This window comes from Nicotiana sylvestris, chromosome 2 (genome assembly GCF_000393655.2).
Source record: "Nicotiana sylvestris chromosome 2, ASM39365v2, whole genome shotgun sequence".
NCBI classification, from domain to species: Eukaryota; Viridiplantae; Streptophyta; class Magnoliopsida; order Solanales; family Solanaceae; genus Nicotiana; species Nicotiana sylvestris.
The window spans coordinates 25067565-25092895 of NC_091058.1; the positions used below are offsets into that span (position 1 = coordinate 25067565).

Sequence of the window (25331 nt, forward strand, 5' to 3'; positions counted from 1 at the left end):
TAGCTATTGAGCCAATTATTGCCACGATTTTTATAACTTGAAGCAAATATATTCGGTATTTTATTTGACATAATTTATTGTGGCTAAATATTAGTTGTTGCTACAATAAATTAAATGCGTGACAAACTAACAATTAGCTACAAATTTATAATGTAGCAGTAAATGTGTAGCTATTTTCGCAGTTATTGTCACGATACTAACCAACTATAGCAAAAAGTAGGAACTAGCTTTGCCAATTTACTTTTTGTAGCTAAGAAATTTTACCAAATTGTGAACAGCCACGGAATTTCAATTTTTATGGCTATTGCTAGATAATAGCCACACTTTTTTTATTCGTAGCAAAGAATTCGTAGCTGTAGATGTATAATGTTGTAGTGATCGCTCACTTTTATTTGTTCCTTAAAGATGACACATACTTATATACCTAGAATGATATGTTACCAAATAAATTTACGGTTGTGGAGATATTTTAATATCTTTAAAAGTTGTGAATGTTCTCTTTTTCTATTCTATAGGAAGTTGCAAACTCATTATTAATATTTTTTACATTATTGATTCATCAAGAAAATAAAAATTCACGCTATAAATTCATAAAGATATAGAAATTGTAAATTCACTACTTATTTTCACAATTTTGGATTATTTTATTTATGCAGGAATCTACTGAAGAGAACGAGTTAATCGATATTGCTAATACACCTGCCAAGATAAGTTTAACTAATGTCGCAACAGTGGTTGAAGAAGATCCGAATACACAGTTGTCAGGAAATAAAATGAAAAGACCATTTAAGAAGAAGAAAACAGCATAAGGTGTTTACAAATGTAACACTTGGAGAAAGCAAGAACTGTCTGATTAATCTTATTAGTTATGAACAATGTATTTTAATCATTTCAAGATATTTATGCTGTTTCACTTTTATGTTTTAGTTAGTTTACAAATTTTATAATTATGGACGACATATTTCAAGCATTTCATGTTTCTTTCTGGTACTAAAGTCTCACTATTAAACTGCGTTTATTGTTATTTGATGTACCTTACTATTTTATCTCATTTTAGCATGTGTACCTATAAATAGTATTGAATCAAAATGTATTTGATCATGCTACTTTCAGAAACAGGTTCAGCACCAATCCAATAATGAAAGCTTAAGTATAAAATAGTACCCCCACTTATACCTGCTGCCTAAAGTACTGAAATGTTCCGATCAAAACTCCTTCTCAAAGTCAACCAGTAATCCATGGCACTCCTGAAATACATCAGATGCAAACTATGATCTTATAAAAATAGAAGTGTAAAAACGTATACTACGGAAAAGACCAAATGAAAAAGGTTAAGTGAATGAGACGCAAAGATAGTAATTGCTAACCTCTTCATGAAAATAAAAAGTCCTGAAATTTAAACCATTCACCTCAGAAACTTCATTTCAAGAAACAAAATAAGTCGTGTTACTAATGAAATCATATTCTGTCTCAATAGCTAGAAATACAGATTTGAGTTAACCAATTTCAACAGTCACATATGAGTGATGAGCCAGCTTCAAATTTCATTAATTATATGAATATTTCTGCTTTAATATGTACGTTCAGATTTAATTTGTTGAATGTCATGGTCATATAAAATAGTAACCCCACACGCAGTTGCTACATCATCGCCGTATGTCGCTTAATATTCTTACGTTATCATCACGTGATGCTGGAGCTGCATTATCGAAGTGCAAAATAAATCTGATAAAACATATGCTCAATTATTGAATTGCAAAAATAAATAAAACAGTGCTTTATATTAAAAATGTCAAGTAATTAAGTAAAATAGAATTTAATGCATACATTAACTGCTAATTGCGAAACAGAGGCGCCCTATATGCACGCTTTTTCTACAACTGCAATAAACACACGGCTTTTCATCTTCTTAGCCCTAACACAGTTTCTACTCGATTTGACATGGAAGAAGAGAAGAAACTCGCCAGAAATAATAGGATCAACATCCGGAAGCAGAAACGGCCGAAAGTTTGTTCAGATAAAAATGGTATGAACTTATATCCGCTCTTTTGCAGATTTTCTTGCCTCCTCCTTATATACTATGTGTTGAAAGATTCGAAATACTATATATCTTAAATAATCTTCTATATATTATTAAAAGGAGAGGAAAAAGCCCTCTCCTTAAGCCAAGTGGTAGCTTAAAAAAAAAGCCACATGGCATAATTAGTTATTTAGTTCATAATTAGTTATTGGTTATTCTTTTTTAATTTAAATATCTAAAAAAACGAAAATAATAATAATAAAAAAAAACTACCATATATATATTGTTTACTTTAATTGAATTAATAAATATATATATATATATATATATATATATATATATATATATATATTGTTTACCTTGTTTACTTTAATTGAATTAATAAATATAGATTTTTTATAATTAACTATAATAAAAAAATGAAAATATAAATATATAAAAAAATAACTACCCATTCAAATTGGGTTGGAGTAGTTTCAAGTTACAGTTTTTAAATTATTTTAATTTAAAATAAAAAAGCAAAAAAAAAAAGTTATAAAAAAGGAAAAAAAGAGAAGAAAAATAACCCATTCAAATCGGGGAGTAGTTTCAAGTTGGAGTTTTTAAATAATTTTAAAATAACCCCTTTTAAATAATTTTGAGATGTGTTCTGATATTCATCTAGGGAAATATTGTTGGTATGTAGATGGATGAATGGAGTCAGAACAGATGATTTAAGTCATAAATTGCTTTGAAATTTTAATTGTTTCAGTAAGCAATTGTATCTCTTAGTTTCACATATTGGCTAAGATAGTTTTTGTCAAGGATATTTCGAGCTGGAAATTTGTTTTGTCCTCAGTCAAATGAGGATATTCTGAAATATATATGTATATATGCTGGTTTTGCTTCATGTGAGCTTGAATTTGCATATCATACCTCCTTTAATTTCAATTATCGTACTTTAACCAAACTGAATGTTTGCTTATAAAATTATGATAAATTTTAGCCATTACTAAAATATTAATTACATTAATGCGAACTGGTACTTCGTCATGCCTATTACTGAGGCAATCTTGAATTTCTTTTTTAATTACTTTACCCAATCAATTTTTTTTAGGTTCACATTCTCTAATCTTGGTCCCAGATTTATGTATTGTTAGCTAGATGTTTCTGAGCTTGCATAAGTTCCAATATGAACTTTCCATAAATAATTCAATGGCTTAATTGGTAATAAGACGTTATCCTGATATTTAGTTTTAAATGACACTTTTTGTTCATGTGATGCCTCATATATAACCTCCATGTTTATGTCGAAATAATGGTTTATCTATACCATGGGATACAAATGTAGATTATTTCTTTAATTTGTTGATGACATTTTAAAAATTATTATGGAATAGGAAATGATGATTGTTTAGTGTACGCATCCGTTTTTCTTCTTTTTTCTTATGATCTGTCTTTGTAAATTGCTGTATTAGGCAATGTTGGTGTTACGTCACATTCTTTATATTTATTTCCAGTTTTTTAAAATTAGTTGAGTTGTATGTTTTATGGTTTATTCAATTTATTTGTCCTGCTATTATCACAGGAGATGGATTTGGAAAAGAAAAGAAAACACAACCTTTAGCAGACATAACAAACCGTCAACATTTCCCACGATTAAATTATACACCTTTAGAGAGTTGTGCACATGCTTCATCGTCTCAATCTCAGGCACAATATCCAAATTTACCTACACAACAACATTTGCAATTTGGTTTGTCAACTTCAAATGTGCAGACAAATTTTCTTCTACCTGATTTAAATGAGATACCCCTACTGCCAGGTTGTTATTATTAATAAAATTTGTAATATAAAATGAATAGTTTATTTTTACTAACGACATTTTATTATGATTTATTTTTAGAACTTGACGATGTCAATATTGATGGGGATGTAGCAGGTATGTATTTCATAAATAAATTCTTTTGCTATTAAATTACACAAATAAACTAATTTTATACTAATATTTAAATTAATGGTATTGTGAGTAATTAGTTAACGTAATAATACGTGCAAAAATCGCAGAAATTAATGATGCAACTGAAGATGAAGACGACTATGAAGGTATGTCTATGTTAACTCAAACAATTATTCATTCATGTCCCCCTTTTCAATTGTCATGGCTAATATCATATGATTTTAATACTATTTAGATCCTGATGTTGGATATGGAATTATTGACAATGAAGGTATGCATATATTTTTTTTAAATATGGATATACATTAAGTCGGCTTACCACGCCTTTACGTTAATGTTACATTTGCTTCTTTTATTCATAGAGTATTGGGATATAGGAGATCTTACATATGAATGTGAACATTGTGTTGCTTACTTTTGGTACGAAGAAAGAATCAACAAGAAAATCAAAGCAAAAAAACCAGAGTTTTCTTTGTGTTGTAATCATGGAAAGATACTCTTACCAAAGCTAAAAGAACCTCCCACAATTTTAAAACAATTATTATTCGGATCAGGTAACAACAAAATCTACTTTTACCATACTTCAATAGTATCTTCAAATATATGAATAAATTTTTATTCACCAACAAATAATGTTATCTAGGTCCAAAAAGTAAGCATTTCAGAGATAATATTAGAAGTTATAACTCGATGTTTTCTTTTACCTCAATGGGAGGAAAAGTTGATGCTTCTGTCAACCAAACAAAGTGGCCAAAAACATTCAAATTATCTGGACAAAACTATCATCAAATTGGGAGTTTATTGCCTCCTGAAGGATCCACTCCCAAGTTTGCCCAATTATATATATACGACACAGAAAAGGAAGTTCAGAATAGAATTCATGCACTGGGGTTAGTATTTAATTATTCGAAATTTATATATCCATGAATAATCTAACAAAAACATAAGTTAGACCAATTTTATAAAAACCTATGTTTATGCAGTCGTGGTGATAGAATAAACCAACTTCATGCTGAAATTGTTCAAGATCTGAAACAAATGCTTGATGACCAAAATGTTTTGACAAAGTCATTTAGAATGGTGAGAGACAAAATTCAGGAAGATAGTCAGTCCAATGTTAGACTCAGATTGATAGGAAAACGGAACTATGATGGAAGAAGATACAACCTACCTACTATTTCAGAGGTTGCTGCTTTGGTAGTGGGAGATTTTGATGTATCTAGATGTGACCGAGACATCATCGTTGAAACACAATATGGACATCTACAAAGGATAAATGAGTTGAATGCTGCCTATTTAGGTCTTCAGTATCCTTTATTGTTTCCATTAGGTGAAGATGGTTATAGAGAAGACATTCCTTTAAATGGAAATGATGAATCAAGTGGAGGAAGGAATTTTGTTAGCATGCGTGAATATTTCGCATACAAAATTCAAGAAAGGAATGGCGAATTACCAAAAATTGTGAACTCAAGATGATTATTTCAACAATTCTTGGTCGATGGATTTACAATGGTTGAATCGTCTAGGTTGAAATATATCAGAACTCATCAAAAACAATTGCGAGCTCATATGTATAAAGGATTAGAAGATGTAGTTTTACAAGGAGAGATAAATCCTTCCTCTCAAGGTAAAAGGGTAATTCTTTCATCCAGCTTCACAGGGGGTGCAAGATACATGATTCAAAATTATCAAGATGCTATGGCAATCTGCAAGTGGGATGGATATCCAAATCTCTTCATCACATTTACTTGCAACCCAAAGTGACCTGAAATAAGTAGATTTGTAAAGAGCAAGGGTTTGCAACCAGAAGATCACCCAGACATTTTATCTAGGGTGTTCAAAATCAAATTGGATCGTTTAATAAAGGATTTGAAAGAGAAACAAATTTTTGGATCAGTTAAATCAGGTATATATTTAATCTATTTTAATAAATTCTTATCATATTTGTAATCTAATTTAATAAAGCTTTTTTCTTACATATAAATTACAACCAATTAACCCAATCTCAAATTATTATTTTTGCAGTGATATATACTATAGAATTCCAAAAGCGTGGGTTGCCTCATGCACACATATTGCTCTTTCTTCATAATAAATATCCAAATGTTGGAGACATAGATCAAATCATTTCAGCAGAAATACCAGATGAATCGGTCGATCCGAATTATTATATGGCCGTGAAGAATTTCATGATGCATGGCCCGTGCGGTTCTGTTAGAAAATCATCTCCTTGCATGCGTCATGGTAGATGTACAAAACACTTTCCAAAGAAGTTTGTACAAAATACCACAATAGATGAAGATGGATATCCTGTATATAAAAGAAGGGACAATGGTAGAAATATCCAGAAAGAAGGAATTGAATTGGATAACAGGTACGTGGTGCCACACAATAGATATTTATTGTTGAAATATGGCGCACATATAAATGTTGAATGGTGCAATCAATCTCGGTCAATCAAGTACTTATTTAAGTACGTTAATAAGGGTCATGATCGTGTGACAACAACTTTTTCTCAAAGTGTGCATGAGGAAGACTCATCGGCTATTGATGAAATAAAAATGTATTATGATTGTCGATACATATCACCGTGTGAAGCTGCTTGGAGAATTTTTAAATTCCCAATTCAGCATAGAGAACCTTCGGTAGAGAGACTTTCCTTTCATCTACCAAATGAACAAACAATTATTTTCTCTGATGATGATCCAATTGATGATGTTGCCAATAGACCAAGTGTAAAGGAATCAAAGTTTTTAAGCTGGTTTGAGGCAAATAATACATATGAAGAAGCAAGAGAATTAACTTATGCAGAATTTCCTCTTAAGTTTGTGTGGAATAAAAAACTCAAAAAGTGGGAAAAAAGAAGAAATTCTGCATTTTCAATAAGGAGAATATTCTTTGTACCCCCTGGAAGTGGAGAGCAATATTACCTTCGAATGTTGTTGAATGTCATTAAAGGACCTAAGGGTTATGATGATTTACGCAGAATCAACAATAAAGACCATTTAACTTTTAGAGATGCATGTTATGAACTTGGTTTATTAGATGATGACAAAGAGTATATAGATGCGATAAAGGAGGCAAGTAATTGAGGAATGCCATCATATCTTAGGCAATTATTTGGTATGTTACTATTATCCAATTCAATGTCACGACCAGAATGTGTTTGGGAGGCAACATGGATTTTATTATCAGATGATATTTTACATGAAGAAAGAAGAATATTGGATAATCCAGGTATACAATTCAACCAATCTTCTTAAGATTTTAATATTATAAAATTGTTTAAATATTTTGGTGTTTTTTTTCCATACAAAATTAAATGTTACTATAATAAACGATTTACATTTACGCTTGCAACTTATAACCAATTAATTATTAATATTTTTTTTTATGGAAACATAATTATGTAGCCTTCCAATTAAGTAAAATAACATTAATTTGCTTTTACTATTTATAAAGGAAATAATATTGCTCTTATCTTTATATGAGTCATGCCAACTATATATTTTTATGATTAATTAATTAATTATATACTTTTGTTATTTTAGAGGCTGAGCTAACAAACGATGAACTAAAGAATCGTTGTCTACAAAAGTTGGAAAATTTGTTGAAAGGTTGCGGAAGAACGTTATACGATTTTCCAACAATGCCAACACCGGTTTTCAATGAAGAAGAAGTTGACAACACCAATAGACTAATATGTGAAGAACTGCGTTATAATAGGTGCTCTTTGTCTAAAGAACATGAACAATTATTGGTTAAATTGACAAGTGAGCAAAAGTTAGTCTATGACAGAATTATCAAATCAGTTAATGAGGACAAAGGTGGATTTTTCTTTTTATATGGTCATGGAGGAACCGGGAAGACATTTATTTGGAGGACTTTGTCATCTGCCATCAGATGTAAGGGAGATATTGTGTTAACAGTTGCATCAAGCGGAATTGCGTCTCTTTTGTTACTAGGAGGACGAACATCTCATTCTAGATTTGCAATCCCACTCAATGCAACTGAAGATTCAACATGTAATATCAAACAAGGTACTCCTTTATCAAAATTGATTGTCAAAACAAAGTTAATTATTTGGGATGAAGCACCAATGATGCATAGATATTGTTTTGAAGCTCTAGACAGAACTCTAAGAGATATTCTTAGATTTAAAGATGCATCCAATTTAGATCGTCTATTTGGAGGAAAAACCGTTGTTCTTGGTGGTGACTTTAGACAAATACTTCCAGTCATTCCAAAAGGTACTAGACAAGATATTGTTAATGTAACCCTTAATTCTTCATATTTGTGGAATCACTGTCAAGTCTTAAAGCTAACAAAAAATATAAGGTTGGAAAGAAATCAGGTGGATTCACATTTGAATGATCTTAGACAATTTTCTGATTGGATTTTAGCAATAGGTGATGGTATGATTGGAAATTCTGTTGATGGTATCGATAAAGTTCACATCCCTGATGATCTTATCATCAATAATTGTGACGATCCAATTTGTCGATTGTGGAAAGTACATATCCGGATTTTTTAAGTCATTGCAGTGATATAACATACCTGCAACAAAGAGGAATTCATGCTCCCACTCTTGATATGGTTGAATCAATCAACGAATACATGGTTTCGGTAAACAATAGTCAACCAAAAATATTTTTTAGTTTCGATACAATTCGCATGTCAGACGATGCTTTTACAGGTTTGGAACACGTACATACACCTGAATTTCTAAACACTATTAAGTGTTCTGGAATTCCAAATCATGTTATCACTTTGAAAGTGGGTGTCCCAGTGATGTTATTGAGAAATATAGACCCATCTTCAGGGCTATGTAATGGAACAAGATTAATCATCACTAGACTGGGAAATCGGGTTATTGAAGCAAATATTTTATCGGGAAATATGGTTGGACAAAAGGTTTTCATTCCGAGAATGTCATTAACTCCATCTGATGCAAGAATACCTTTTAAGTTCCAATGAAGACAATTTCCAATAGTTGTATCGTTTGCAATGACGATAAACAAAAGTCAAGGACAATCTTTATCGCATGTTGGGTTATATTTGAAAAAACCGGTGTTCACACATGGCCAGCTTTACGTTGCTCTATCACGGGTTACAAAAAGAAAGGGATTAAAGATTTTGGTTTATGATGATGATGGAGAAATTTCAAATGAAGCGATAAATGTGGTTTACAAAGAGGTTTTCCGTAATTTACTTGGAGAATGAAAGGAAATCTGATACCTTTTAGCCAACTTTTTGTTCTCATGCATCGGTCTTTTGGAAAACCATATTGTAAATAATCTTCAGAAACAATACTTGCCAACTTCAATAGGTATGGTTAACTGCGATCATATGTTTTATTTTTTAAAATTGTCTATTTGTTTTTAAACACATTGATTATATTGCTTCTAATGACATGTTGGTGTTGGCAGTTGCTGCTGTGAAAGTTATTAATACTCGATCATGTGCCGGAAACAAACTTCCAAAGCAGGCATGTCATTTAGCTTCCTCGACTATGCATCTCGGTTCAATTTAAACGTAAGTTTCTACCTTTCATCTTAATATCTTCTTATTAATTAGTTGTGATAGCCGAAATTAACAGCTTTCATTTTTCTGTCATTTGGATGATAAAATATTGTATTCTCCACAGAAGAGCAATTGTAATTGTAAAAGCTAACAATCATCTTGGACAGCATGGGATCATTCGAAAACACATCCATTTATGCACCTGTTTTTGTTAACTTACCATCCTCATCAAGGGAAACAAGCGCAAACAACAGATGCAGGCCTTTAAGTAGACTTTCAGTTGCTGTACTCTACATGAAGTAAAAGTGCATCAAGTATTTAATCCCTTGAGTATGAGCACGACATTTGCTATATTTTTCCTTTTTATTTCAGTAACTGTCTTATCTTACAAATTGTTAATGTAGCTATGTGCAGTGTATAACAGGAAGCACTTTCCATTCGCTGTTTGTCCTGATCGAGCAGAACTTTGGTTTTCAGACGTCGTGGATATGGGAGCGACCATCAATGACTCGGTTCCTTTCCGAGGTTTGTAACACTGAATCTTAACTTTATAGAATTTATCGTAGTAACATTATAAAACTTTCTTATAATGGTGAGAGACAAAATTCAGGAAGATAGTCAGTCCAATGTTAGACTCAGATTGATAGGAAAACGGAACTATGATGGAAGAAGATACATCATAGGAAAACGGAACTCAGATTGACTTGCAAATCTGTTTTTTTTTTTGTGTGGAATTAGTGTCACTAATTAAATTGTTTAACACTACTGTTTAAAACTAAAGCTAATATAAATACTAAACTATACAGATTTGTAATATCTTTCCTTTATTGTAATTTCTTTGTAGGGCGATCGTATACATGCTTCTATTGGCAAGTCTGTTTTGCATATTTTCAACAAAATAATTAATGAGCTTGGATTATTTCTTATGGCGAACTTTATCGTCTGCCAAAACAAGGAGAGGTTCAACACCAAAAAACATAGATTGATGCTGACGTTTACTCAACGGACAACAGTGGCTGAAACAATTGATCCACTTTTTCCAATGAATATCTTTGAGCTGCGACCATATCATCAATTGATAAATAAAGTTGATGTCAACGAGAGTGAATTATTTGGTAATATTTGTGTTTATTTTAATTAATTTTTACATATTTTTTTTAATAGATTGATGCTAATTATTTTTACATCTTTAATATTCTTTAGATGTTATCGGAGAAATTATCAATTTTAGTGAGGTACAAACGCAAAAACAAGGTGAAATTACTAGGAAGTATATGGATATCGAACTAGTAGATGATGAGTAAGAATAAACAGACAACCATCTATTAAATACATATTTTTCATAAATACATATACTAAACATTATACACTACTTCTATTTCACAGGAGGAACAAGTTATCTGCTACATTCTGGGGGGAATTTGTTGATCAAGTTATACCTCACCTTTTAAGTTCTAACAACCAGCCTATTATTGTTGTTATGCAGCTCATAAAAGCGCATAAATTTCAAGGTAACATGCAACTATTAAATTTCACTTAACTTTTTGAAAGTTATTCATCACATGTTACATATAATTATTTTTTTCCAGATTCATATTCTGTGCGCAACACTTGGAATACATCAAAGTTGTGGATTAATCCTACTTTTCCTCAACCTGAAGAGTTTAAAACACGGTTAAATATATTTTAATAATGTATCTACACTCATATCTATCTTTTGATGTATATTTCTAACTGTAATCCTCATTTATACATATAGATTACTTTCTGTTCGAGATAGTTGCTTTGAGAGGCTTACTCAAACCATCTCTCAACAAAGTTTCTCTTTTTCGGATGAGTTACAGAAGGGCATTGCTGAAGTTAAAACAATTTCCCAATTAGTCCAGTCGATGCAAGTGAGGTCACTCTTTTTATCTTCTTTCTTTGATCTTTCAGAAGACCGTTTTTTCTATTTGTTTTCTTCTGATATTTAAGCCATTGGTTATCCTATTTTACTGCATTAAAATGCCATTATACAATTATAAAATAAAGACTTTTTATATGATTGGTACTCCATTTGCATAAATATGTAGAGTTGAAATAATGTTAGTTGTTATAATATTGGATGGAACACATGTCACTTATGTTTGTTCAATGTAATCGTTGGCCCAGATTGTAGTTTCTTTCTTCATATTAATGCACACAAGGGAAATATCACTAACCACTCTTATCAGTTTGTTGATCTCTTTTCATTCTTAAGACTACCAGCTTTAGCAGTCGAATTAATTTGGGTGGCGCGATCAAACAAATTTTAGATTTAAGAGTCTTTCATCTTTTAAAGACAGTGTAGGTAGTCTGAACAGCGTCTGTTGCCATGTCGAGCCCTTTGGTTGCCATTTTTTCTGCTTCTTACTATATATTACTATATGGTACACAAAAAGTTCCAAGCTTGACAAACCCTGAGATCACAACTGTGCTGAATCCATAGCTTCTACCCATACCAAAGCCTGAAATTCCTGTTATGCCAACGCCTGAAGTACCAATTGTGCCGATGCCTGAGCTGTCAGCTATCCCAATACCTGACTTACCAACTTTGGCAAAACCTTATATCCCAGCTGTGCTAAAGCCCAAGCTTGCTGCTATGCCAAAGGTTGAGATCCCAGCAATGCCAAAACCCGATTTACCAAACAAACCAAAGCCTGACAATGAGTTTCTACTGTGTTCAATATTTTCATCTATTATGTACCACAAGTTTGCGTCCATAATTAAAATGACCTGGTAAGAAAATGTAAAGACATATATTAGTATGTAGGATAACAAACTACCCCCAATATCTTACTTTCAATGTACAATACGATCTTTAGGGTGGCGCACATGGACTGCCAAATGGCAGTTCCTCAACCAGAATGCAGAAGGATTATTGTCATGCAGAATGCTGACAATGAGTTGCCATTTTTTATGCCTCTTACTATATAATACTTGATGGTACACAAAGACGCCAAATCTGATCTTACTGAAACTTCAGTCAACAAAAGCCAAATTATGTACTAAGTTACATAAAGTTGTATCAACTTTCATACGAGCAACGATCCGGAAAGCTGAGATCCCAACAGTGGCAAAGCCTTAGATTACATCCGTGCCAAAGACTGAGATCTCAAATTTGTCAAAAACAGAACTTCCTCCCCTGAAAAGGCCATAGGTTCCTGCAATTCCAACACTGAGCTTCTTACAGCAATCACAAAGCCTGAGCTCTACAATAGGGCCTGAATTCACACATTGTCCAACAAAATAACCCCTCGTTGTCAGTATGTTGAGCTCTTGTCATTTTTAGTTGTAGCAGCTTTAGCATCAGAATTAATTTGCGTCGCGCGATTAAACAAACTTTTAGGTTTTTCATTTATTAAATACAGTCCAGGCAGTCTGAACAGCCTCCCCTGCCATGTCGAGCCCTTTGCTTGCCATTTTTTTATGCCTCTTACTATATAATACTATATAGTACACAAAGACGCCAAATCTCATCTTACTGAAACTTCAGTCAACAAAAGCCAAATTATGTATTAAGTTACATAAAGTTGTATCAACTTCAACAAAGCAACGATTGATTTTATTAATTAACATTGAATTGGATACATTATATTCTATAAGAACTCACTTACGTAGTGAACTTGCTATAAATTAAATAGATCCACAGAAAAAACTGCCACACAACCTCTACCCATTTAACCCCCACGTTCTACCACTCCTACAGTAACAACAAATGCACATTCCAACCATCTCCTTAACAATTCCATCCACAAATCTTCCCCACTTACACACCATACCCACTTCCACACTATTATCTTCCCATGATATTATAAAATCTGATGAAAAGGGAGACGGTAAAAGAAGAACAAATGACAGAAAAACAAAAACTGATAAACTCCAAAGATATTACGTACAATTTATTTCTGGAAAATCTCGATAGCGTCATCTCTCTAAATTTCACTCGATAACAACGGTATGATCTTTATATCACTTTTTAATTTAGTATGTAGAAGTAGATTCGTGTTGTCAACTTATTAGTATACTAACTTACATAAGCCTCCGTACCTAAATACTTATATTGTAATTAATATACTACCTTATAATATACTTCTTAGGTAAATAAACAGAATTAGTAACACAACTGTTATTTACAATATGTTTGTTTCTTTTTATGTTTGTTTTTTTTGAACAGAGTGGTTACATGTCTTGATTTGCTAAAACTTATGAAATTCCTATTTTGCCTTTAATTTTTAGAATTGCTCGATTGATTTGTTTAACAATGTATTCTGATGTCCTGTAACATTCGAAATAGCTTTAGCAAAGTTTTGTTTAATTTTTATAACTGTTAATTCTCAACCAATGAAGCTTTAAATCCAATATTGATGTTTGTGCTTCATTCAACTTACAATGTCTATTCAAAATATTGTTTAAATCCATCAATATGTTCAAATAATATGCATGTAGTATGTTATAACATTGACATGTTGTAGCCTTACTTATTGTTGCATTGGTCATATTTCAGATATGGCTAAAAAAGGACACATTCGAATTAGTCCAAATGCGAGTTCTCAAATTCAAGAAATGGGAGAACGTATAAGGGTACGACGTCGCAACGTTTATTCCTTTAATCATTCTGACTCAAAGACTGAAGTCATCCGTAATGTCCCAGTTGCGATACAAAAAAGTTAAGGGATCGAAGGGCTGCACGAAGGGAAAGAGAAAAGAAATTTAGCGAGCTTAGGGCTTCACTAAATGAAGACATTGCTAATTATCAGGTTACTAGAGATGCGCTATTTGATGTTATTGATCAGATGAAACTATCAGATTGGCATGCATTAGCAATATTAATAGATTCAGTTGGACAACCTTTAGGTAGTATTTTAACTGAAATTTATCAAGAGGTTTGGCCAAGTAAACCTTTTTGTGTGTATGTTTTTATATTTGAAGCTAAGTGGGAGACCCGTCTGTACAACTATTTATAATTTGTTTAATTAAGCAAAGTTTGTTATTTCTTTACATGAGTAACTTTCATTTTACTATAATTTTTTCATAATAGTATTACATTAAATACTTAACATAATGGAATAACACTAACTTATTCCTATATGAGTGGAGTTGCTATGGGGCATATTTATTCAAGCATGAAGAAAACTATAATTATTATTGATCCATATAAAATCATTAAATGTTTAAAAATCTTTTTTCTTCTGACATTATTAACAAGCTGAATACAACATTATGAAAAAATGTTATAAGTAGAAATCGAGCAATTATCAAAACTTTGTAGCAATATATAAATTAATGCATTCCTATTAAAACCATTGTGTTTTTAAATAAATTTGTACAATCACGATTTTTTTAAGCTAATTATGGTTTATTGTGATGAACGCATAAATTATACTATGAAAAATGTTTTACATTTAATTTTTTTTTCCAATACTTAACAAAATCCACAAATTATGCAAGTACTTATATAGTATATATAAACGGATTTTTATACAAATAGCTGCCAATATTTACTGTTTATCTATTTTCAGTCAAATGCATAATTTATACGTTAATTCTACACAACCAAACTCACATTTGCCCATGACTATATATATATATATATATATATATATGTATATATATATATATATATATATATATATATATATATATATATATATATATATATATATATATATTATACCTTCACTGGCTATTTTTTGATTAAGAGATTAGGTAAGCGACTCTTTTTATTAATTCTCATTATATAAAAGAAATAACTTTACATTTGTCATTGTGCCAATTGCCTCTATTATCCTTAATATTTATATTTATCTTTTAGAATAACGCAATAATATTTAATACTTTGTTTCTCTAACACTTTCCGCGGATCATACGGGTACTGTACTAGTATATGTAAAATACAAAGGTATTACTATAAATTATATGTTCAATTGTAAAAATTATTTGACTCTCTAAATATAATACAGTCATTCTTTTTGGAACGAGGGGAAAATAATTGAATTGATCGATCAAAACAAGATGTGACAAAACTGCTAAGAGTGGTGCATAAGACAAACTCCATTTACCAATGTAGAGCAATTGAGTCATATTCTGCTGGGGAAGAGGAAAATTGAGCAGTAAGATGAAACGGGTTCTCTGAATTTTAGGGAAAGATTGTGGTGAAATTAGGGTTTTGCTGTTTGTCACACCTCCCTTTTGCGGGCCCGGCCCCGAAGGGTTAAATGCGCGAGGGGAGTTTTTCCAATTTAAGTGACAATATTCGAAATGAGATTATTTATTTAATTCAGAGTCGCCACTTGGGAAAGGTTTGACTTTTGGTGTCCCAAGTCACCGGTTTATCTTGAATCCCAAATCGAGGAAAATATTCGACTTTTCCAAATGAAGTCTGCGAACCAGAAATTCTAAGTAAGGAATTCTGTTGACCCGAGGGAAGGTGTTAGGCACCCTCGAATCCCGTGGTTCTAGCACGGTCGCTTAAATTGTTATAATGGCTAAATATCTGATTTAAATATATGTTATGACTTACGTGCTTTTATTAAGTTTAAACCGCTTTTATTATTATCATTTATTTTTATAGAATTGCAACGTCGTGAAAATGCATCTCGAACCACGTCACAATCAATGCACCCGTGGTCGTCGACACATTTTGACTCCGTTGAGATTTGGATTTGGGTCACATCAATGTGCACCCGTGTTTAAGAAGGTTAAATTATTAAAGGTGCGCCTAAAGCAACTAGCGTATTGTTATTTTGGGAAGGCCGTAAAATTCGCTAAACGGCCTGTCCCGAATTCTAAGTGTTTTAATATATACATTTAGAGGGCCCCGCAGCTTGTGCATTTTTTGTTTGTCGAGGCTCGTCTCATTCTATTTATTTAAAGGAATTTGCAACGTCATGGAAATGCATCTCAAACCACGTCACAATCAATGCACCCGTGATTAGAGACATATTTCGATTTCGTTGAGATTTGGATTTGGGTCACATAAATGTGCACCCGAGTTTAGGGAGATACATTATTAAAGGCGCGCCTAAAGCAAACTAGCGCATTATTATTTTTGGGTAGGGCCGTGAAATTTGCTAAACGGCCCGTCCCGGAATCTAAGTATTTAAGACATATATTTTGTGAGGGCTCCGCAATCTGTACATTTTTATTTGGCGAAGCTAGTCTCGTTTTTTAGAAAGGATATCCTAAAGTAGCTACATTTCTAATACATTTGTCCCTAAAATTAGAAGAAAAGGTACATGCTAATTTAATTATATGCTTTGGCCTGATCCGGATTCTTATGATTAATTATTTACAAAGTTAGGAAAACGTTATACTTTAATGGAAAAATGCTTTAATCTGACAAGAAATCGCATACGAGCTAACGAAATATAACACTTAATCCGAACATTTCTTGAGTTGAACTTAACTAAACTTATTTAGGCTAGATTAAAGGATTTAGCTACTAGATATTGTTACCAATGGGACTTTGAATGTGACCCTATGTACTGCCTAATGGGACCCAAAAAAAACTAAAGGAAACAGAAACAGCATTGTACAAGGTCGGAGTATACGTACCCCGTACTAACAAACAACTGACGAACTAACATGAAGGGCTAAACTCAATCGAGTATCAGTACATACTTTCACACTATTGAATTATAAACTAATCAATTTTTTACAGACTCGTTAATGTACCATGAATATTACAACAAATACTTGAACTTCTTCAACCTTTTTCATTTCATGCTTTCAAACTGTTTCAGTTACATCAATATGGGACTTGAAATGTGTACCTGGAATGCTGAAATGCAAAGAGGAAGAAGAGAATAACAGGGAAGATCAGCAGCAGCAGGAATCAGAGTAACAGCAGCAATCAAAACAACACAGCAGAGCAGATTCTATTGCAAGGGATGGAACTATAGTTGAAGAGAAAGTAGCCAAATGAAGCAGCACACAGTGTGGTGGAAACAGAACTCCAGACAATCCAATTTTGAGATACATCAAATGCAACAAAACACTAACAGTAATCTCGATTGAAACTTAGAAGAAGCAACACTACCTAACAAATTGACAACAGATGAACTTCAGACAAACAAAACCAAGTTTCTGATTTCCTATCTGTTTTATCTCTTTCTTGCTCTCTTTCTATTTCTGTATATATGTGTATCTATGTATGTCTCCAAACCTCTCTTCTCAGATCTCTCTTGATCTCCTCTCCTTTTTTCTTAACAATTTCCCTCTGTGTCTGTATCTCTAATATCAGATGGTATTCTTTTCCTCTCTCTGTCTCTATATGTTCTGTGTGTGTATCAAATCTCTCAATGTGCCTCCCTTTTATAAGCCTTAACATCAACCCTTTTACAGCCTGTTAGATTAATCAGATACCCCTCCCATGTGCTGCCCCTTTTCAGTTCCACTTAGCTATTTAAGTATTAGAAACCCATCATATTCCCTGGCAGACTTGCCCTTTTGAAAGAGGTTTAATACTTCTTAACTAAAGCAGGGTAATGGGCAGCATAATATATCTGACAGCATGTGCTGTCGATTATTTTATTCAAAAGCCCTTATGCAGGGCACAGACTGTGCACAAATGCACCTGTGGTGCACAAATGCACATGTTGTGCAGAAAGTGCACATGCCCTCCAATTCAGAAGTTAAACAAACATTCCTTTTTACATTTCTGATTCAAATTAACAACTATAAGTAAACAAACTCAGTTCCTAATCGATTCAAACAAATGTGTCCAGAAGCAAATCGATTTGTTATTGTTCAGGCAATTGAAACTAATTGACGACACATGTCGACTCGACTATATTAATCATAACATGCACAATCGTAGCCAAAAATCAGACATTTAACAGTATCGACACATGATTTGAATTATACTAACTAAACAAAGTGGTATTCGAGGAATCAATTAGTCAGTTCAAATTTGAAAATCAGCTAATTGCACAACACTTACATACACATTATCAGAACAAATAGAAAGAAGGACTCAAGACAACGAGGTTTAGGCAAAGTGGATAGGACACAGTTGATAAAATTCGAAATAAATTACACAAAATATGAACAGACCTTGAAACCACACACGTACTGAATAACAAGGAGAAAATAAACTTACCTTAAAACTTTGAAAGAAGAAATAGAAAAATCAGCTTGTGTTTGAACAGACCTTCTTTAAGGTTGAACGGACTTTAAACGAAGTGTTTCTCGGATGAGAAACACTTCGATTAAGGTCCATTAGACCCTAATCTCTTGGCTTAAACAGGCACGGACTAGGCTTGGGGCTTCTAGGGTTCGTGGATGGTAGATTTGGGATTTGGGCTTCCAAGGTTAGATTCGGACCAAACCAAGCATGGTTTGGTCACGAGGGGGGTCCGGTGATTGTCTGGTATGAATCTAGGGCAGATCGGTGTAGATCGAGTTTTGCTCGAATCTTCAAATGAAGATTCGAGGACCTAGAGGATGATTCGAACTAAACAGACTACAGATCCATGTTCAGGGTGTCAAGGTGGTTTTAGGGTGTTAAGGTGAAGGTCATCGGCGTTCATGCCGCCGACTTTCATGGTGAAGGTGTACAGAGGCGGCTCTAGGGTTTGGGGTTGAAGACGATGAAGGCTGGGGTTCGGATAGGGGGGCAGGGTAATGTTATGAGTTTATATAGTTAGTGGGTAGGTGGATCCTGGCCGTTGGATGAGATGTGATGAAGGGCCAGGATCCTTCGACTAACAGGGAACGGCGTCGTTTCAAGGGTAAAGGGTTGGGGTCGGTCCGGGTGAGACGGGTCGGGTCTGTTAGTGGGTTTGGGGTGAGAGATCTTGGCCGTTGATCAATCTGAGATCAACGGCCCAGATCAGACTGGATCAAAACGGCGTCGTTTGGAACGCCTCCTGAGGTCAGCTGATCTGGACCGGGTTTACATGGGGTTTGGGTTGAGTTTGTTTGGGCTTTGAATTAAAATGAAAATCAGCCCAAACTGATTTTCAAACCCAATTTTGCACTCTCTCTTTTATTTTTTATTTTTTTATTTTATAACAAAACCTAAGTAAATCAAATTAAAATTAAATAAACACTTAATACAATTATTTGCACACATATATCAAAATATTTAAAACAGGTAAAATCAAACAAAACAAAAATCACGAACAAAGATGCCTATTTATGATTTTCTATTTAACAACCGGATTACGGTTCAAATTACGCATGACACATACATTTTTTGTATTTTGTTTTAATAAAATAAAATGGGCAAAAATCGTAAATAATTAACAAAGTGCCATGTAAAAATCCAAAAATTGTACAGCAGGACCAATTGTTATTATTTTTATTTATTTTGGAGCGATTGTCGCGCGAAACAAAAATCACGTGCTCACACTGTTTTGAACAAAGCAGAAGTGCAGAAGCCTTGGCCGCCACATTATTTGAAGCAGTTGAGCCTCTTCGCCATGCTTTGCGTAAGATACCATTTGCAGCACATATCTGAACATCAAAAACAGAAAGATGCATGTCTCCCATTTTGGACATGCTATTTTCTGTTATTTCTTGTTCATCTTTAGCCAACCTAATAGCAATCACAGCTGCTCCAGGATTTCAACTATTTAGGCTTTTTAATCCCTTTCGACAAAAGCTCCTGTGTTTCTCAGGTATGTCCTCCAATTAATTTCTTTTCCTCAGAGGTGGTGATAAAAATTTATATCATCAGAATTCTATAGTTTAACAATATCTTTTTGTTTGATGTATCATTAAAAAGGCTACTGTTAGTGCTTATTTATTGTTCAAGGAGCATAAGTTGTTTGGAATCTACAAGTGAGAGGCTGGGAAGATCACCAGTATACTTAATTTAGAATCTACAATCCATTACTAATTTAGAATATCTAAAATCTACATTTCCATATTATTTTCCTTTTCTTTGGGATATGGGGAAGTGGATTACAAGATGAGGAATCAAACTCCGACCTACACGGTGAAGGTTTGAGCTACCTTGATTCCCCATCTCCATATTTAATTTGATGGTGAAGTTTGAATTTGGCAATGTTCACCTTTGCATAGCTCTATAAGAAAGTTATAAGGTAAAATAGGTTATTCCCGAAATAAGTTTATGAACACCCCTAGAGTTGAAGATTTCTTCCATGTTTGAGTTTCATAAAACAACTAATGATCCACAACCACCACAAAATTAACAATAATTAATCAAATAAATAAATTCCATTTCCCCTTCTGCTTCAAATGGAGCAGAAGCCTATCTCCCTACGTAGAGTTCCATTCCTGCAGAATCTGGTAATAACTATTGCTTTTCTAACAAGGATTAATATTGCTTCTCAGGCATCAGAAAAAAAAAATGGTTTCTTGAAAAGAAAGAACTGGCCAAAATCTGTTTCAGAATGAAAACAATTCTGCAATACACGTAAAGTTAAATGATTAAGGAAGTTAAACACACGATCCGTGGTTGCTCTAGACAAATGATAGTAGAAGAAAGCATGTAATTCTGCTTCTTAAATAGGAGTATAAAGGATATTTGTTTGTAGACTGATGGAAATACTTCATTCTGAGCAACTTGGTAGGAAAACTGAGACTTGCTCAATTATAGAGCACCTCCACCTCTAACAGTAGGTTGTGAGTTCGATTCATGAGGGGATAGGGTAAGGAATTACCGCTAATCTCTTTCCGCAGTTGGGGGTTGGGGGAGGGGGAGAAAAAAGAGTAACTGGGGAGCATATTCAAAATTCAAGAACTTCATATATAGTGATTGAACATATCTATCTCTCTTAAAGTGCTGAACCATCTACTGTACACATGGTCTAATAAAGTATACCTAGCCAACACAAAATTATGAACATATTTCCAAGTATAACTTGAAAAAAGTTACATTACTTGATCCTATTCTCTTCAAATGAAGCAGATATGTAAGAAAGATCAAGCATTAAACAATCATCTACCTATTAGTACACTGATTGTGACATTGTTTGAGGATGGCAAATCCTGATTCCCATGCCACATATCTGCATCAACAGATCTTCTCATTGAGGTATAAGTAGGTTGCCTAGGCAAGGGCAATCTCATATTGTCAGTTTCCAACATCAAAACTACAGAAGACATGTTTGGCCTGTGAACAGCCAAGTCCTGAACACAAAGCATTGCCAAGTGTATACATCTCAATGCTTCATCATGCTGACATCCATCCCATATTGAACGATCCACTAGGTCCATTGGTCTACCTTCGTCCCACTTCTCCCATGCCTGAAATATTTTCCACCAGAAAAATATGAGAAAGATGACCACTCTGTCATTGCTCAATTACACAAGAAAATTAGCCCCATTATTCGGACAGCATGTTCTGGACTAAAAATATTGAAATAGTGGAGAAAATTATTCAGACTTACATATCCAATAATGCCTGAATGCTCATCCGACCGAAAGCTTGTATTTCTTCGCCCAGATATAATCTCAAGCAATAGTATTCCGAAGCTGTAGACATCAGACTTGCCAGAGAACAGGCCTTCCATTGCATACTCAGGAGCCATATATCCACTGTGTTTAGCAACAAGGTATGAGATGAAATGGATTTAGCTCCAGGAACAAGAAAATGGAAATTAGAGTCTCTTAAAAAGACCTAAAATAAAATGATACTTACTATGTGCCTACAACTCTGTTTGTATTTGCTTCATTTTGGTTTCCTCCAAATATTCTGGCCATGCCAAAGTCTGAAATTTTTGGGTTCATCTCTTCATCCAACAAAATGTTACTAGCCTTTAGATCCCTATGGATTATCCTAAGTCTTGAATCTCTATGGAGATATAGTAGCCCTCGGGCAATCCCTTCGATAATGCTGAAGCGTTTTCTCCAGTCTAACTGGGATTTCCTAGCAGGATCTGCCAAAGTTTAACAGCCATTACAATTGTTAGTGATCTGTCTCAATGAGATGTGTTGCTATAGAAAATATAAGGAAGCATAAGCAATTTTTTTGATAGAATTTCAGGAACTTACCAAATAAAAATGTATCTAAGCTTTTGTTGGGCATGTACTCATAAAGCAGAATTTTTTCTTCTCCTTCTATGCAGCAACCCAAAAGCCTAACAAGATTTCTGTGTTGTAATTTTGCTATCAGAGTGATCTCATTCTTGAACTCCTCATCCCCTTGTCCAGACCTTTGTGAAAGCCTCTTTACAGCAACTTCTTGACCACAAGGTAACCTTCCCTAAGGAGAGGAAAAATAACTTATCTTTAGTCTAAAACAAGGCCATATACGTCCTAATTGACACAGAATAATCCATCAAGATTGAAAATTTACCTTGTAAACGGGGCCAAAACCCCCTTGCCCAAGCTTGTTTGCAAGACAAAAGTCGTCAGTAGCTGTGGCCACCATGCTGAAGCTGAAAAATGCTAATTCTGAACCATTTCCTTGATGCCCTTCAGCATTGAGGTCGCCCGGTCCAGATAAGTCAGCGGAGAACTCTCCGCTCCTAACTAGATGGTTTTTGGGAATTTCATTGATCCTCTTGGATTCTGAAAATTAGAAGTCGAAGTTATAAGTACAACATGGAACACATATCAAATGCAGCTAGCCAAGTCAGAAAGATTGCTGCATCAAAATTTACCTCGTTTTCTGGCCCTGTATCTACATACTAGCCAAACAGCTGCCATAACAACCAAAGCTAGAGCTACTAGAACTGATACTATAATAATTACGATCGTCCTGTTATTCTTACCTGTTTCAAGAGATAGTCAAAGGAGAAAATCAAGAAATTAGAAAGGCTAATCGTTCTTCAAACTCTCAAACTCGAGGAAGGAAAAGAAGTATCTGCTTAAAATGTTGATCTTGCTACTAACGAAAACAAACAAGAAATGAGTCTTTGTACAAAAGAACAATTACTTTGGATTTAAATTTGTATAATTGCACAAATAAAAGATTCAGCAGAAAATAATGTGCTTACCAAATTCAGAAGGATCAAGGCGAACATACAGAGTGTTCCCACCTTCCTCAAACTGCTCTATATCAACTAAATCTTCAGTCCATATCATGCAATTGATTCCTTTGACAAAAGCATAAGCATTACAGGAACAATTGTTCAGGCACTTGGTTCTGCACGTGTCTGTGTTTTGTGCATCTGCAATAATATCTGCATAATCAGGCAATTTAACTTTGTGAACAGCCAAGAATCCATCATCTTTTGCATTATCATTCCTCGGAACACTGCTACTTTTCCTGCATTCCAATTCTGTCCTCCTAATACATCCTCCTGTCCGGTTCCCAGCATGCCATTGCTCCTCAACACGTGGTACAAATCCTTCTACACAAAGGCATACTTGTTCATGACATTCCGCGAAATTCCCACAAAAGTTATACAGGTCACAAACACCCGATGGCATAGATTGTAACGTGCTCCATTGCTCCTTGTCTTCGTCCCACCTCTGTTGCAGCTCAATTCCAGTCACATCAATCTGGAACCTCACAAACAAAGATGTGTCCGAAGCAGTGTAAGTGAAGAACGACTTACCATCCTCGTTGTTAATTTTGAAACCAGAAAATAATGTAGATCTAGTCACATTAGGAACACCAGTGAATTCCACTCCATCAAAATGTCCGCTTCTCCAGCGTCTATCCGATCCATCCCAGATAACAATTTGAGGTGCTCCACGAGGATCAACCCCCAATGAGTACCTTCCAGGTGAAGGATCACTCTCATTTGTCCAACTACTGAAAACTTTATGCTCTTTACTTTGTCTTTCCACAAAAACTCTCATCCCAGGTAAAAAGGTGTCTGTAGGATGCAAGAAGCTTTGCCACAATTCCGTATTTAACCTCGCAGCATTCTTGTCATTGTTAAGGATGACAAGATTGCCATTGTCCAAGAGACAAGCGGTAGAGTTTTTGGTCGCGACTGTAACATTACTCAACCACAGTGAATCTCCATGTCCATTTTTAACAACCAAATTCCCAATTTGGTCAATTGAAAAAGTACCATTTTTATCGGGGACAGGCTTGTGCCTATTGGCAACCCAAACAACTGTCTGTACTGTTACATGAGCGTACCATATACCAAGATACCTTTTACTAGAACCTGTAGGACTAAAGAACCCCAACACAAAATTCCCTTCTTTAGAAGTGATGTTATCACCATCTTTTAGAATCTCTCCTATTGTAATTCTATCATCTGCTGAACAGAATAAGGATAAACAAGAAAGAAGGAAAAAGACGACGAACCAAACGGAAACTCTAAAGCTAGCAGCCATTCAAGCATTTGCAAATGTGATACCAAATTCAAGAATGGAGAACTTGAATGAATTCTGAATAAGAAGAAGAGGATGAAGAAATGGTGGTTAAACAAAAGAGGATAAAAGGGGAATAGAAAACAAAAAGAAAGAAGAAACTTCTGATCACTGGGGGATTGGTTGGCTAAGTAGGAATAATATTAGAGCTGAGAAAGATTGACCTGAAAAGTACTTTGTGGAAAACAAGTTGAAGAGTCTTTTGCTGACTAGCCACCCTCTGCGCGCCCCACAAGTGCACTTGTGATTTTTTTATGTTATGTTAGGTGGGAGAATAAAACACAAGGGAGAAGACCTTGATTTCAATATATGCATCTTAACTAAAACGTGTGCAAAGACAAATGCACTATAATTATAGAGGAACACTGTAATAGTAGGATTTTATACTATCAATTGATTGTAACGGTTTACTTGCTATCAACTTATTAATTTTTAAATAATTTAATAATTCGTACTACTATTCACTCCCATCCACGGTAACTTACTATTTTACTTTTTTATTTTGGAACAAAATAAGTGTCAATTTACATAATCAAGAAAGAATTAATTTATTTTTCCAAAATTTTGCCTTTGTTTACATAT

General features: G+C 33.9%; 3 protein-coding genes across 8 annotated transcripts; 2 read left to right on the forward strand and 1 right to left on the reverse strand.

Annotated features, from left to right (window-relative positions):
- Positions 1–1822: 1822 nt before the first annotated feature.
- Positions 1823–9476, forward strand: LOC104240743 (ATP-dependent DNA helicase RRM3-like). Of its 3 annotated transcripts, none has more exons than XM_070167784.1 (6): positions 1823–2026; positions 3588–3824; positions 3906–3941; positions 4067–4105; positions 7511–9288; positions 9389–9476. In XM_070167784.1, exons 1-5 carry the CDS (start codon positions 1942–1944, stop codon positions 8491–8493), a joined length of 1380 nt encoding a protein of 459 aa, XP_070023885.1. In that variant the 5' UTR covers positions 1823–1941; the 3' UTR covers positions 8494–9288; positions 9389–9476. The 3 variants fall into 3 exon arrangements, with proteins under 3 accessions (XP_070023885.1, XP_070023887.1, XP_070023886.1); XM_070167786.1 differs by lacking the exons at positions 7511–9288; positions 9389–9476 and adding exons at positions 4195–4230; positions 4337–4589; XM_070167785.1 differs by lacking the exons at positions 1823–2026; positions 3588–3824; positions 3906–3941; positions 4067–4105 and adding an exon at positions 7055–7196.
- Positions 9477–9612: 136 nt separating this feature from the next.
- On the forward strand, positions 9613–14441 carry LOC104219430 (replication protein A 70 kDa DNA-binding subunit A-like). Of its 4 annotated transcripts, none has more exons than XM_070167787.1 (8): positions 9613–9812; positions 9887–10007; positions 10327–10597; positions 10686–10782; positions 10869–10993; positions 11072–11156; positions 11242–11377; positions 14008–14441. In XM_070167787.1, the coding sequence occupies exons 2-8, from the start codon at positions 9987–9989 to the stop codon at positions 14080–14082; spliced, it is 810 nt and encodes a 269-aa protein (XP_070023888.1). In that variant the 5' UTR covers positions 9613–9812; positions 9887–9986; the 3' UTR covers positions 14083–14441. The 4 variants fall into 4 exon arrangements, with proteins under 4 accessions (XP_070023888.1, XP_070023889.1, XP_070023890.1 ...); XM_070167788.1 differs by having other exon boundaries at positions 9897–10007; XM_070167789.1 differs by having other exon boundaries at positions 9907–10007.
- Positions 14442–21198: 6757 nt separating this feature from the next.
- Positions 21199–24903, reverse strand: LOC104220046 (G-type lectin S-receptor-like serine/threonine-protein kinase B120). The gene is made up of 7 exons (XM_009770844.2): positions 23414–24903; positions 23078–23188; positions 22771–22985; positions 22467–22677; positions 22114–22351; positions 21863–22010; positions 21199–21719 (listed from the first exon to the last, which is right to left on the reverse strand). The coding sequence occupies exons 1-7, from the start codon at positions 24711–24713 to the stop codon at positions 21411–21413; spliced, it is 2532 nt and encodes an 843-aa protein (XP_009769146.1). The 5' UTR covers positions 24714–24903; the 3' UTR covers positions 21199–21410.
- Positions 24904–25331: the final 428 nt, after the last annotated feature.

What these genes read in the sequence shown, in the direction of transcription:
- LOC104220046 (XM_009770844.2), bottom strand. Translation starts at nt 24,713, where the DNA reads ATGGCTGCTAGCTTTAGAGTTTCCGTTTGGTTCGTCGTCTTTTTCCTT. An exon ending in CTTAGATACATTTTTATTTG is followed by an intron (nt 22,352 to 22,466) that starts GTAAGTTCCTGA and finishes AAACTTTGGCAG; the next exon opens with ATCCTGCTAGGAAATCCCAG. An exon ending in ATTCAGGCATTATTGGATAT is followed by an intron (nt 21,720 to 21,862) that starts GTAAGTCTGAAT and finishes AAAATATTTCAG; the next exon opens with GCATGGGAGAAGTGGGACGA.
- LOC104240743 (XM_070167784.1), top strand. Translation starts at nt 1,942, where the DNA reads ATGGAAGAAGAGAAGAAACTCGCCAGAAATAATAGGATCAACATCCGG. An exon ending in TGAGATACCCCTACTGCCAG is followed by an intron (nt 3,825 to 3,905) that starts GTTGTTATTATT and finishes ATTTATTTTTAG; the next exon opens with AACTTGACGATGTCAATATT. An exon ending in AGATGAAGACGACTATGAAG is followed by an intron (nt 4,106 to 7,510) that starts GTATGTCTATGT and finishes TTGTTATTTTAG; the next exon opens with AGGCTGAGCTAACAAACGAT.
- LOC104219430 (XM_070167787.1), top strand. Translation starts at nt 9,987, where the DNA reads ATGACTCGGTTCCTTTCCGAG. An exon ending in CAACGAGAGTGAATTATTTG is followed by an intron (nt 10,598 to 10,685) that starts GTAATATTTGTG and finishes AATATTCTTTAG; the next exon opens with ATGTTATCGGAGAAATTATC. An exon ending in CCTGAAGAGTTTAAAACACG is followed by an intron (nt 11,157 to 11,241) that starts GTTAAATATATT and finishes TTATACATATAG; the next exon opens with ATTACTTTCTGTTCGAGATA.